The sequence below is a fragment of the Gymnodraco acuticeps genome, unplaced genomic scaffold (genome assembly GCF_902827175.1).
Source record: "Gymnodraco acuticeps unplaced genomic scaffold, fGymAcu1.1, whole genome shotgun sequence".
Lineage (NCBI taxonomy): Eukaryota > Metazoa > Chordata > Actinopteri > Perciformes > Bathydraconidae > Gymnodraco > Gymnodraco acuticeps.
The window spans coordinates 1,559,993-1,573,437 of NW_022990014.1; the positions used below are offsets into that span (position 1 = coordinate 1,559,993).

General features: G+C 37.6%; 2 protein-coding genes across 3 annotated transcripts; both read left to right on the forward strand.

Annotated features, from left to right (window-relative positions):
• The first annotated feature begins 3,779 nt into the window (after window positions 1-3,779).
• Window positions 3,780-5,934, forward strand: LOC117544331 (protein FAM237A-like). Its single transcript, XM_034213270.1, has 2 exons — window positions 3,780-4,152; window positions 5,054-5,934. Exons 1-2 carry the CDS (start codon window positions 3,780-3,782, stop codon window positions 5,176-5,178), a joined length of 498 nt encoding a protein of 165 aa, XP_034069161.1. The 3' UTR covers window positions 5,179-5,934.
• A 664-nt stretch (window positions 5,935-6,598) lies between these two features.
• Window positions 6,599-13,445, forward strand: casp10 (caspase 10, apoptosis-related cysteine peptidase). 2 transcript variants are annotated; one of them, XM_034213400.1, is made up of 14 exons: window positions 6,599-6,819; window positions 7,526-7,805; window positions 8,637-8,742; window positions 8,890-9,025; window positions 9,631-9,704; window positions 9,839-9,887; window positions 10,193-10,215; window positions 10,303-10,333; window positions 10,427-10,510; window positions 10,630-10,721; window positions 11,322-11,433; window positions 11,536-11,823; window positions 11,969-12,034; window positions 12,589-13,445. In XM_034213400.1, coding segments are annotated over exons 2-14 (1,335 nt in total). In that variant the 5' UTR covers window positions 6,599-6,819; window positions 7,526-7,533; the 3' UTR covers window positions 12,591-13,445. The 2 variants fall into 2 exon arrangements, with proteins under 2 accessions (XP_034069291.1, XP_034069289.1); XM_034213398.1 differs by having other exon boundaries at window positions 11,536-12,034.

Below are 13,445 nucleotides of genomic sequence, written 5' to 3' on the forward strand. Positions count from 1 at the left end.
GATGAACAAACCAACAAGTACTTCTAGTTAATCAAATGAAACAGATTTTTCTTTGGTGTAGATTGTGTTCCATATAATGCTTGGATTAGCATCTATGGTTATCATCACACATTTAAAAACTCCCTTTAAAATATAGGTTTTATTTTATAAAAAAGCTGAGTATAGGCTTGTGTATACAAAAACTTTAAAGCAGATATTAATAAGTGTACCCCAAGTACCCCATGGGATACAATGCCCTTGATTCATCACTGAGCTGTATGACCAGCATGATCTGTGCGTTACAAAAAAATCTACCGTCTTAGAAATGTTATTCCGTCAGATGACATGCTCACTAGACAATTATTTCTCATCTCATAATAATAATTATTTGTACCTTTCAGTCTCTCCTCCACTCTAGAAGCATCCTAACAATTTGTTTTGCAATATGAATATAGAACTGGTATTCATTTAAATGTTATAATTTAGGCGTTGCAGCGGAAATTGTTGTAAAGTCTGCTTCTATGCATCATCAGAAGAATGAATGAGTAATAAAGAACCTTGCCAATGCATTTAGTGTTGGCCTCTTACTGTGAAAATAATTGCATTTAAGATCAGATATGTATGTGACATTTCAGTAAAAGCATAGAAACGTACCTCGTGCACTACTCTGGAACAGTGGGGCTTGTTTTGTCAGAAAGCGGAACCACCCAAGTGTCTGAGGTCAGATTGATTATGTTTCCTGCCTGGCTTTTTATATTTTTAACGTGCATTCTGGTCATACATCAAGCACAATATACCATACTACCTTGAAGCCCTGAATGTGGACATGGTCACAGAAATAAAAATAGTTGTCATTATTTGAGCCACAAACAAACAAGTCTTTCATCTGTTGAATAGAGTCAGACCTCGTCACGGTAGAAATATGGACAGGAGGTATGATTTTGCAACCATTTCTCATGCTCAATTTACATATGGTCACGTAAACTGCAACAATAAAATTAAGAAAATCAATAAGTCAACTGAGATCAAATTAATCCTTTATTAATTTCATAACCAATAAGTACTGTAAGACAGTTTTAAGCAAATAAATCCAACGTTTGCATGCTCTGACTTAACTAATGTCACATATTGCTTAGAATTCCTTGTCTTACATTATAGTTCATCAAATATCTTTGGGTTATAGATGTTTTATTTGACTTTTATAATATTCTAGACCTCATCTTGGGACCTAAGGAAATGTGATATGTGACTATTTTCAGAACGTAATATACACTGAACAAAAATATAAATGCAACACTTTTGTTTTTGCTCCCATGAGATGAACTCAAAGATCTAAAACATTTTCTATATACACAAAATAACCATTTCTCTCAAATATTGTTCACAAATCTGAAAAAATGTGTGATAGTGAGCACTTCTCCTTTGCCGAGATAATCCATCCCACCTCACAGGTGTGGCATATCAAGATGCTGATTAGACAGCATGATTATTGCACAGGTGTGCCTTAGGCTGGCCACAATAAAAGGCCACTCTGAAATGTTCAGTTTTATCACACAGCACAATGCCACAAGTTTTGAGGGAGCGTGCAATTGGCATGCTGACAGCAGGAATGTCCACCAGAGCTGTTGCCCGTGAATTGAATGTTCATTTCTCTACCATAAGCCGTCTCCAAAGGCGTTTCAGAGAATTTGGCAGTACATCCAACCGGCCTCACAACCGCAGACCACGTGTAACCACACCAGCCCAGGACCTCCACATCCAGCATGTTCACTTCCAAAATCGTCTGAGACCAGCCACTCGGACAGCTGCTGCAACAATCGGTTTGCATAACCAAAGAATTTCTGCACAAACTGTCAGAAACCGTCTCAGGGAAGCTTATCTGCATGCTCGTCGTCCTCATCGGGGTCTCGACCTGACTCCGGTTCGTCATCGTAACCGACTAGAGTGGGCAAATGCTCACATTCGATGGCATCTGGCACGTTGGAGAGGTGTTCTCTTCACGGATGAATCCCGGTTTTCACTATTCAGGGCAGATGGCAGACAGCGTGTGTAGCGTCGTGTGGGTGAGCGGTTTTCTGATGTCAATGTTGTGAATCGAGTGGCCCATGGTGGTGGTGGGGTTATGGTATGGGCAGGCATATCTTATGGACGACGAACACAGGTGCATTTTATTGATGGCATTGTGAATGCACAGAGATACCGTGACGAGATCCTGAGGCCCATTGTTGTGCCATTCATCCACGACCATCACCTCATGTTTCAGCATGGTAATGCACGGCCCCATGTTACAAGGATCTGTACACAATTCCTGGAGGCTGAAAACATCCCAGTTCTTGCATGGCCAGCATACTCACCGGACATGTCACCCATTGAGCATGTGATGCTCTGGATCGGCGTATACGACAGCGTGTTCTAGTTCCTGCCAATATCCAGCAACTTCGCACAGCCATTGAAGAGGAGTGGACCAACATTCCACAGGCCACAATCAACAACCTGATCAACTCTATGTGAAGGAGATGTGTTGCACTGCGTGAGGCAAATGGTGGTCACACCAGATACTGACTGGTTTTCGGACCCCCCCAGACCCCCCCAATAAAGCAAAACTGCACGTTTCAGAGTGGCCTTTTATTGTGGCCAGCCTAAGGCACACCTGTGCAATAATCATGTTGTCTAATCAGCATCTTGATATGCCACACCTGTGAGGTGGGATGGATTATCTCGGCAAAGGAGAAGTGCTCACTATCACAGATTTTTTCAGATTTGTGAACAATATTTGAGAGAAATGGTTATTTTGTGTATATAGAAAATGTTTTAGATCTTTGAGTTCATCTCATGAAAAATGGGAGCAAAAACAAAAGTGTTGCATTTATATTTTTGTTCAGTGTATATACAAATAATTAAAACCTAACCTATCCTTTAATCAAATGGACCAATGATATCGTCCGAATATGTCTCTGATTCATCAAAATGAGCTTTACCTAAATAAAAAATACAGCTTCTCTTGATAATCACTTAAATGTAACGGAAATATAAAAGTCAATGAAGTGTGATAAATTATGTAACATGACTCTATTATGTAACGTTATGTCAAAGATAACAAAATTGAATTATTTTCACAAAAAACGAAAATATATTCCATGATGCAACAACATAAGAGACTATGGTAAACATAAGTAATAACTAAACTTCAAATAGGGCTATGTATTTTTAAAAGTAAAGAACATTTTAAGATGCTTGCTTAAACATGATCAATAAGTAAAACATGGGCTGCAAATAAAGCATATTTAACAGCAGGTTGTAGACAAGAAGAAGCCAACATACACAGCTCGCAAAGGAGGGAGGCACTGACGTCAACTAAGAACCAACAGATATTTACCAAACTCCAAACAACGCTATAGTCTTGTTAGTCGGCCCAGCTTTGGTGGTAAGTACATTTTATTTCATTACTGCGATTTATTTAAAACATTTCTTCTTATATTAGATCATATATTAAGTTTTCTGGGTTTACATTAGATTGGTATCCCTTAAATGCTCTGGTTGATTACAGGACAAATCTGCATTTTGAATGGGTTTTTAGGGCGAATTAATAGTCTTGAATTAAAATTGCTAGGCCATTTTGGAGCCTTTAAAAAAAAGAATGCAATAAGAATAGCCTAACATGGGCTTTTAACTTGAAAAAATCATTGTTTTGAGAGAAATGTGTGTGTTAGTGAGCTACTAAAACAGCTTAACTGAGGATTTTGCGTAATCAATATTGTTAGTAAGCTTTACTGATAATAGTAACAGCTGCTTTCCTGCAGATGGTCCCGGTGCTCCTGAACATACCTGCGGCCACATTGTTCGTGCTGGGCTGCATGTGTGCCTGTGTGCCGCCGCTGCAGGGCCACAGGCCGGAGCACGGAGACCCCCTGGCGGCCCCCCGCTCCGACCCGCAGTGCTGGGACTCCTCCTCGGCTCTGCTGCTGGAGATGCGCTCCCCGAGGATAGCTGACACGGTGCCCGGCTTCTGGGGCATGATGCTGGTCCTCAGGTCGTCAGAAAACGGCAAACACACGGCGCTGTTCTGGGACCTGGCCCGGGTCTTCTGGGACCTTTACCTGGACTGCGTGCTGTCCAGGAGCCACGGCCTGGGGAGGAGGCACATCCCCACTTTACACTCCCTCATCTCTGACAGTAAGTCCATGAACCTCTTCGTGGGAATTTGTCTCAACTTATTTCAGTGTTGTCTGTCTTTTTCTTGTTCTTGTTCTTCTTTTTCTTGTTCTTCCTAATACAGAACTAAATACATGTACTGCTGTATTTATGTATCATTTTAAGGTAGCCTCCTTTTATTTGACTTGACTATTTTCATTGTATGTCACTTGCACTTCATTTATGTGAAAGGTTAGGATGCTGATTCAGATTATTAATATCAAATATTATTCAACTATAAAATGATGTTGTATCATTATGGATTAGGCCACTTAGCAGTATATACAGCCAAGTACTAAGTATATAAAGTTAGAATTGGCCCCACATTTGCCAGTTAAAAGGTCGAAGTGATTTTACACAATAATGCATTCATTTTCATGATACAATAATATAGCCTATCATTCTTAAACATGTAATTCTGCATATTGAAGAATCCACTATTAAACTGACAAAGATTTACTTTACATGGTCAGATAAGAAATATAAATATAATAAACAATGAATCATGATGTAAAACTATGGACTAACTTTATTGACCCTTTGTGGGGCATTCATTTAAATATATGAATCCATATTATACATCAAAGATAAGATCCAATAATTGAATTAAATGTGCCGCTCTGTATAATTACTCCTTTTTTTCATGACTTAACATACAAAATACGTCACCTGTGTGTGTGTGTGTGTGTGTGTGTGTGTGTGTGTGTGTGTGTGTGTGTGTGTGTGTTGTGTGTGTGTGTGTGTGTGTGTGTGTGTGTGTGTGTGTGTGTGTGTGTGTGTGTGTGTGTGTGTGTGTGTGTGTGTGTGTGTGTGTGTGTGTGTGTGTGTGTGTGTGTGTGTGTGTGTGTGTGTGTGTGTGTGTGTGTGTGTGTGTGTGTTATAGAGTTCCTTAGATTCAACAGCTCAGGAGCGATCTCCGGGGGGTGGCTCAGTTTCAGATGGAGACCAAGAAGACACATCAAGACCCTGAAGAGCAAATCCAAATCAAACCCAAACTACCACAAATAATTCATATTATTTCAGGGTTTATACATATTTTCTTCTTCCCTTTACGGTAGCCTACATGTTTCTCTCAACAGCATTTTTCATAGACATCATTTATTAGTGGGAATCCACAAATACAATTGACAGGATGGAGGCCTTAACCCAATTGTTAAAGATCTGGCAGGCAGTTTATTGTTGAAGCCATTTGCAAAAAATAAATAATCGTTCAGCTTCTTGTGAACCAAATTATCTGACAGAAATCCAGACCTCTGACCTCTGACCTTTGACCTTTGCCTCTAAAGTTTCAGAGTTAGAGAGAAGATTTAAATAACAGTTTAACCTCCCGCTGCCGCAAACAGACCTTTCTTTGATGAGTATCTTCCTGTTTTTAGGAGGCTTTACAGTGGCAGTTGTTGCCAATGCTGGAAAAGTAACCTTTCTGCAGGACATTCTCAATCAGACTTTCAAAAAAAGGGTGCGCACCAAGTCTGAATTATTTGGAACGACCTCTCTCTGAAATGACCGGAGTTTGTCCACTGTCACTAACTAGATTTCATTTGAATTACAATAAGCTAAAAGGATTTGCTAAAAGATTATTATGGACATTTTGCCTAAATCATGAAGAAATGCACAGTTTACCCCAGCTTTAAGATACCTTGAAATTATTGATCACTTCATATCACAGCCCTAAGAAAATGAATTGTTGTCCATTTTAAAAAGTCTCTATGGTTACCTGCAGTTTAACACACCTTACACACACATTCAAAATAGTGATCATATATTTGGACTGTATTTGATGTTTTGTTTTTGCTATGATGTCCCATAGAAAATAAATGTATTTCTGTAATGATGTACAATTCTTATTATGTTTGTCTATTTTGAGTGTAATAAATGAATATATCATGGCAGCAAGTTGTACATCTTGCACTATACCGTTGATATTGGTATCTTACGACACCAATACCACAAGTGATGTTACTGACAAGCTCCTCATCAAACAATGACATTAATACAGAGATACACCTATACAAATGTTAAATAGATAACTTGACAGCTCACTGTCCTACTATAGCTGACTTGGATTAAATACATAATATCTTGAATACATGTATGCATAGCCATAGCAGAACCAATTGGCAGGTTATAACAATGGAAATCCCATCAGTGGAGCTGCTGTGCCTTTAAGTAAGAAAATGCAATTTTCTGCTAATCCAATTTTGTGCAAAAGCAATTATTGCTTCAAAGGAATCTCTTAATATAGCCGAATTAGTATATCCAGTAGGAAGTGTTAGAATATGTGAGAAGTTATTTTGGTAGAACTTTACTTTATGACAGGGAAGTAATTGATTGCTTGTTTGATAACTTAAATACCTGTCTGTTTCTGGGGTCAAAGCACTTCAGTCCCGAAGTGATATCAAAATATGGGCAATTGCGTCACACAGCGACGTCTCTGAGCCGATAGAAGCATCTCTCTTTCACTTTCGATTTCGACTTCCTGCTTCTCGTTACTTGTTTAGCTAGAAACTACGCCAGGTCTACGTTAAGTTCTTGTGTTTGATTAACAAATATTTATCAGCTGTTTACGATCACCTTCAGTACTGGGAGTATGCTGAAGTGGACAAGATATATCCTGTTCGGTCAGACCTGCTAAACACACTCAAACAGGTAGGCTTACACTTACACAGCAGGACACGTTTTAAAGTGAATTCATCTGGTTTAAGGGTTAAGTTGAGCTAATAATTTAATCAAAATCTTTGGATGTTTAATAATCGCCGTGGCTGTGAGTGTTTTTTTGATCATGTGATGGAATGTAAGGCTGTTGCCTTTCTGCTACTGTTCGAGATAAGTGACGTGATCTCTTCCTTGTCATGAGATTTATTTTCTTAACAGATTTCTCTCTCTGAAAAACACATGTATGCCCATAAAGACACTAAAGCTAAAGGTAAATTAATTTGCAACATGTAGATAAACATAAAGATAAAGGACATGTTCAACTATAGGACAAACCATTTGCAATATGTAGATAAAGGGCTATAAAATACATCTGGTCCAGAATAGCATCCATCATCGTCAAAATATTTTATCTGAGAGAGAATAACCTATTTTACACATATTTGACATAACAGTATACTCCATTGGTTATAATCTTATATACTATCTTGCACAATCTTTTGAAGTTCCCTTTTTGTAATCATGTTTGATTTGTTTCTGTTTAACCAGTTTTAGTCAGGCCATTTTAAATACAACATATTTAATCTTACTGCTTTTAATATTTTTCTGTGAAATAAAAATATGAAAATTATCTGTAAGGAGCTGGTATGATGTATTCTTTTTATTGCCAGGCCCAAATCGTTTGTCACTTTTTTTCTAGCTCTCAAAATGGATTTCCAGAAGCTGCTCTTAGATGTAGGGAAGGACATATCTAGGGACGATGTAAAAGCTCTTTTATATCTTTGCACTGACCTCCTGGACCGAAACCAGACCTCAGTGGAGGCCAGAGACCTCTTCCGTCGTCTGCAAGATAAAGACCACCTCTCTGCGGAGCGACCACACCTGGTGAAGGAGCTTCTCCTCATCATCAAACGCAACCGTCTGATCCGAGACCTCGGACTCCACGACTTTACAACCAGCAACCTCATCTCTCCTTACAGGTGTACTGCCTACGTTTTACTGTTTTTACGTAAATAATTAAGTGCATTACCCAGAAGAGCGCTAACAAATGTATATCTCTATAGTAACGCATCAATCTAATATACAACTTTAAGTATTTGAATAAGGGTCATTAAGGGAATGAGCTTGTGAAATTATGTGTAGAAACAATTGTAAAGTCTATGGTTGAAAAACTCATATTGCCAAAACAATTTTTATTGTGTGTAGTAAGGATTTTAATAGAATTTACATGAATTTGTATCCTTGTTTTACAGCCAAAATCAGGGCTGATATGTGTACTTGTTGCTTAAATTAGTTCACATGTTCAACCTCTAGCACATTAGGCCAGCTTTAATAAGTTGTGCGTGGTTACAGCTGATATAATAGTGAAATAGGGTTGCAACTAACACCCTGCAGTTGATTTGCATGATGAATGGATTAGTTGTAGGTCATTGCAATGTCCAAATATAGTCCACAGTTCAAGGGGACATTTTCAACAACATACCATTTATAATACCACCATTTATCAACATCATACAAGGTCATTAAGACCAGAACATTTGCATAATTCAAAAGGCTGGAACCACATATTTGTGGGTACATTTTTACAAAAAATATGGCTTAAACAATTTTGCTGTTTTATTCTAAAAATCAACTCATCAATTGAAAGCATTTAATCATAGAAAAGGTTCCTAATCAGAGGTGCATCCTCTTTGTTAAATGTATTTGGTGACCTCACAATGGTGTCTACTTAATGTCCAGTTAAACACTTGGCCTCCTTTAGAACATTAAACAGTTTTACTTGCTTTTAATCTTTTTTTCTATTATTACAGAAAGCTGCTTTACAACCTGTCTGAGGGGATTACTGATGACGACTTGAGAAATGTGAAGTTCTTGTTAATCGGAAGGCTTGACCGTAGAAAACTGGAGGAAAATGTTGTGAGTGCATCATCACAGAGTCCTTTTTTAGAAGTTGAGATTGAGTGTGTTTATGCCAATTAATCTAAGTAGGCACCAAATAAGCATCAAATAAGCTCTTATTCAGTAAAGTGTAAAAGAAAAACTGTAATCTGATCAACTTGTCAGTCTACACTGGAGGTCTTCCTGGCGATGGAGCACATGGACCTCATCGATGACACTAATCTAAAGCTACTGGAGACCATTGTCCAATCAGTCTGTCCCATGTTGAAAGAGAAGATCAACCGCTTTAAAGCACTGCAGGGTAAGCTACAGACAAAAATAACACATGCTATATGTAATGACACATTTGGAATGAAGACACAAATAAAGACGCTGAAAGCCGCAGGATAACTTTCATAAAGTTTTACTTCATTATCAGAGTAGCGAGGTGAGGACAGCAGCACAGAAACCTCACTATACCCACAACATGCCAACTCTTCCCTAATTTATATTATTATTATTATATATCTCAAACTCCGATTTACAATTGCACCAATTACCTAGTCAAAACTTGGATGTAGGGTCCATACAAATAATATACTGAAAGAGGAAAAAGGTAGACAACTGTTTAAAAAAGAAAATATGATTTAATATTTGTTTTATATTTACTACAAAAGGAAATATTATTTTTAACTGTGGGGACTTGAGTTTTGTCTCTAAAGCGTGTCAAAATACTTTTGTCCCTCAATGTAGAATGTAGCCAAGTACCTCACACACACACACACACACACACACACACACACACACACACACACACACACACACACACACACACACACACACACACACACACACAAGTATCATGTCTTTGTGTTAGTCTTTGTGCAAATCACGATTCTATTGGTTTATGTGGGTATTTTTCAACAGAAACTAACATCAGCCCTTCAGCTGAAGAAACAGGTCGGCAAAGATCAGTGTCCTTCCCAAATGATCAAAACCAGGTACGTTCTGCGATATTTTGAAACGCTCTGAGTTTCAGTGACACATTTCTTATGTTATTATTGCCACATCTCTGAATTGTCGAACAGTAAGGCAGTGAGAATGAAGTCTTGTTCATTATTTGTGTTTGTTTCAGGTCCCTCAATCTTTAGATCTTGAGAGGGCTGCCTCATGTCAACTAGCAGGTAAAATACTTTTTTAAAGATAATTTTGGATCACCATGTTATGGTTTATCTGTGTTGAAAATAGTTAAATAAATAAATAACCCATAATACGCTTTGCTTGTATGTCAGCAATGACTATGCAAGAGTGGGTGTAAATGTATTTGTCTTTGTTATGTCATATTACGTTTTGTTAAATGATTTTTCCTTGTTATCCTTAATTACGATATATTAAGTTATACAATTAACTGTAAAATGCTGTATATTGTTTAGTTTTTTTACCATTATAGTGACAATTTTAATACCAATGATCTTTTTCTATTCTTCAGAAATATTCCCTTCAATGAATGAGGTGAGAACATACCATTAAAATGTATGACGATATCATTGTTTAATTTCTCTGTGACTTTAATGGTCTTTTCTTTTGTCGTTCACACAGTCTACCATGAATACTTCAAACACCTCTTTGGGTGAGTCTTGTGTTTGGTTGGCTATCTCAAAACTCCATCATTTGATATGCAGTGAGTGGATTATTTCTGAACCCTCTTTTATCATTTTTCAAGATTTACCAGAGGGACAAGCATGTGAGGTCCTGCCTGGGCTGAGTGATTTAAACATTGGAACAAGCAGCTGTGGCTACTTGAGAGGTACTTTTTAGAAGGTTCTTTGTTCATGTCCATCCTTTTTATTATTCATATATAATGTTTGTGTCTTTATCTTTGCCTAAATTGATTGTCCTTCCCCCATGCAATCCTCTGTTCCATAGGGAGGATTGATGCTTTGGAAATGTTGCCTTCTCAGAAAAACATGGCTTCCTCTGAAATGAAAACATCTCTGGCTACAAACACACACATTGAGGTGTGTCATTTCATATTTATTTTACAAGTACATGTGTTCAAGGAAGCAGTGATATGGCTCTGTGTGTGTTCACTAAAGCTATTGTTTGAATATGAAACCCACTGCAAAACTAAAAAAAGTGCCCTCTCAGGAGTGCAAAGCTCTACCATGTCTGTCTGCAACGACCACTGCTGTACTGTTTGATTGAATAAATACAAACCATAATTACCCCGTCTAGACCACAAGCGTATTAGACATGTGTCAGTGCACTGCGTTCATCCAGGCTCTCATCTCAGCCCTGGATGATTGGCGTAACCGCATCCTGTACCGTTTTAAGCGTTAAATCAAAGTTTTGGAAACTACTCATTTATTCCCAGCATCCGGAAAGCAAAACATTTAATTTATTGTGTATTCAGGACTGTTTATAAATGAACAAACTGTAACCTAAAATGTACATTTCCTGCTATAGACCTTTTTTGACATGCACTTCCCCATTGATCCACGGTCATATCAAAAATAGATCAGGTATACTACTATACTGACCTATGCGTGTAAATCTGGACATTTCAAATGTAAGCAGTTCTTAAAATCCTATCCTAAGTTGAATATTTATCTCTGTAGGTTTTGGGAAAATATCCCATGACTGCAGAAAAAAGAGGAATCTGCTTGATTGTGAACAACTACAAATTTGCTCAAAGTTTTAAGACACGGGAGGGCACCAATTTGGATGCAGGTAATCCTGTGTTTATCTTGTTTTTTAAATTTGCAAACTTGCAAACTTGAGTCTGTTTTATATATTTATGTTTGTATTTGCATCTGTCTGTGTTTCTTCCAGAGTGTCTGTGGAAAGTGTTTGAATGGCTCGGCTTTGAGACGGTGTTGGAGAAGGACCTTAAAGGGGATGAGATTATGTCCATGATGCTGGAGCTCGGCAGAAGGAACCACAATCAGATGGATTGTCTGGTTTGCTGCATCCTCAGCCACGGCAAGGAGGGGAGTGTTCACGGTGTGGACGGTCAACCTGTCGAGATCAAGAGACTGATGGAACGTGTCAATGGATCCCATTGCCCCTCTTTGGCAGGGAAACCCAAGCTCTTCTTCATCCAGGCCTGCCAGGGCAACAGTGAGCAAAAGGCTGTTTACATTGAGGCTGACGCTCATGCAGAAAGTTATATTTTCAGCGATGCTTATAAAGCCAGTGACACCATCCCAGCAGATGCAGATTTCCTGCTGGGAATGTCCACCGTTGCTTCTTTTGTCTCTTTCAGAGACAAGAGAAGTGGCTCGTGGTATATTCAGTCATTGTGCCAAAACCTCGTCCAGATGGTGCCAATGTGAGTAGAACAAAATATCTATAATTGTTGTTTTTGTATAATGGGAATATGTTCAGTGCTTGGAACTAGTTGTGTATTTTTTTCATTGTATGTGACTTTATATACAGGCCTCTTTACTAACCCGATACAATTCAGTAGGGAGTACTTTCATCCAGTTAACACTTTTAAATTCAAAACATACATTTGACTACCAGACAGTATGTAAACTAGTTCAAATTAGCTCCAGCTAGACTAACTACAGGGCTTAATACATAACTTATAATAATATATACTGACGTATGCTATTCAGCATAATCAGTTCATGTACTTTCGATACTTTTAGTACTTTTAGTGGTTAATGCTTAAATATAACAGTTTTGAATACAACACTATTACTTGTAATGCAGTATTTGTATTGAGTGTTATTAACATTGACTTGAATCAATAGGTTGAAATCTTCTTCCACTTTTTATCTTGGTTACTACTGTAATATATGATTGTTTTGAACAAATTAAAAGTGATTTGTGTCGTTTTTAAGTTCACTATCTTAAAGCTTCTTTTGTTTTTCTCCCCAGAGAATGTGACCTTGGGTCTATCATGACCAAAGTGAATGCAGATGTTAGCAAGAAGTCCAATGGTATAAGCAAGCAGATGCCTCAACTACTTTCCACGCTCAGGAAGAATATCGTCTTTCCGATCCCGAAGGCCCGTCCTCCCGTCCTCCCAGCCTGAGACCATGACAACAACAATCTGCTGTCAGATGATCCCTGAGACACAAGGGTTTTACATCGACTATTCACCTTTTTTATCTGCTGGATTTATTGTTATAAAGCAGTACCTACATGTGTTTTGAACAGTGTTTTCACAACAACACTTGAGACAGCTCATTTTGATAATATAGAATATGAAATGTAGTTTTGAAGAAGAGAGGATTACAGCTGAGGAAATAGATACATTTTGAACTATTTTTGTATAAATACACCTGGTATGATACAGTACACTGCACATTTTTACATAATATATATATATGGGGCATTCTACCAAATTAGTACAAAGTGCGGTCCCACAACAAGAACAACTATTCAACAAAACAATTAAGTATTCAGACATAGATATTTACTAAGAATATGTTATGGTCTGTTTAAACATAAGGCATTAAATGATATAGTGATAAGCTTAATATATACAAAAACATCATTTATAGGGTACTTTCTATTGGGAAGTAGCTGTCCCTGACATCTAAATTTCAATTTCTGTAAATAACACTTAAAACATTTTATTTTATTTTTGTTCAATGGTGTATTTAGAAGAGCTTTATGATTACATTCAAACATACGTTGGAATATTTGTTCACAATATGTTTATTGGTATTTTCTTTACAGTTGGAATATTTAGATTTATTGTGGGTTTAATTTTTTAATAAAAAAAATTA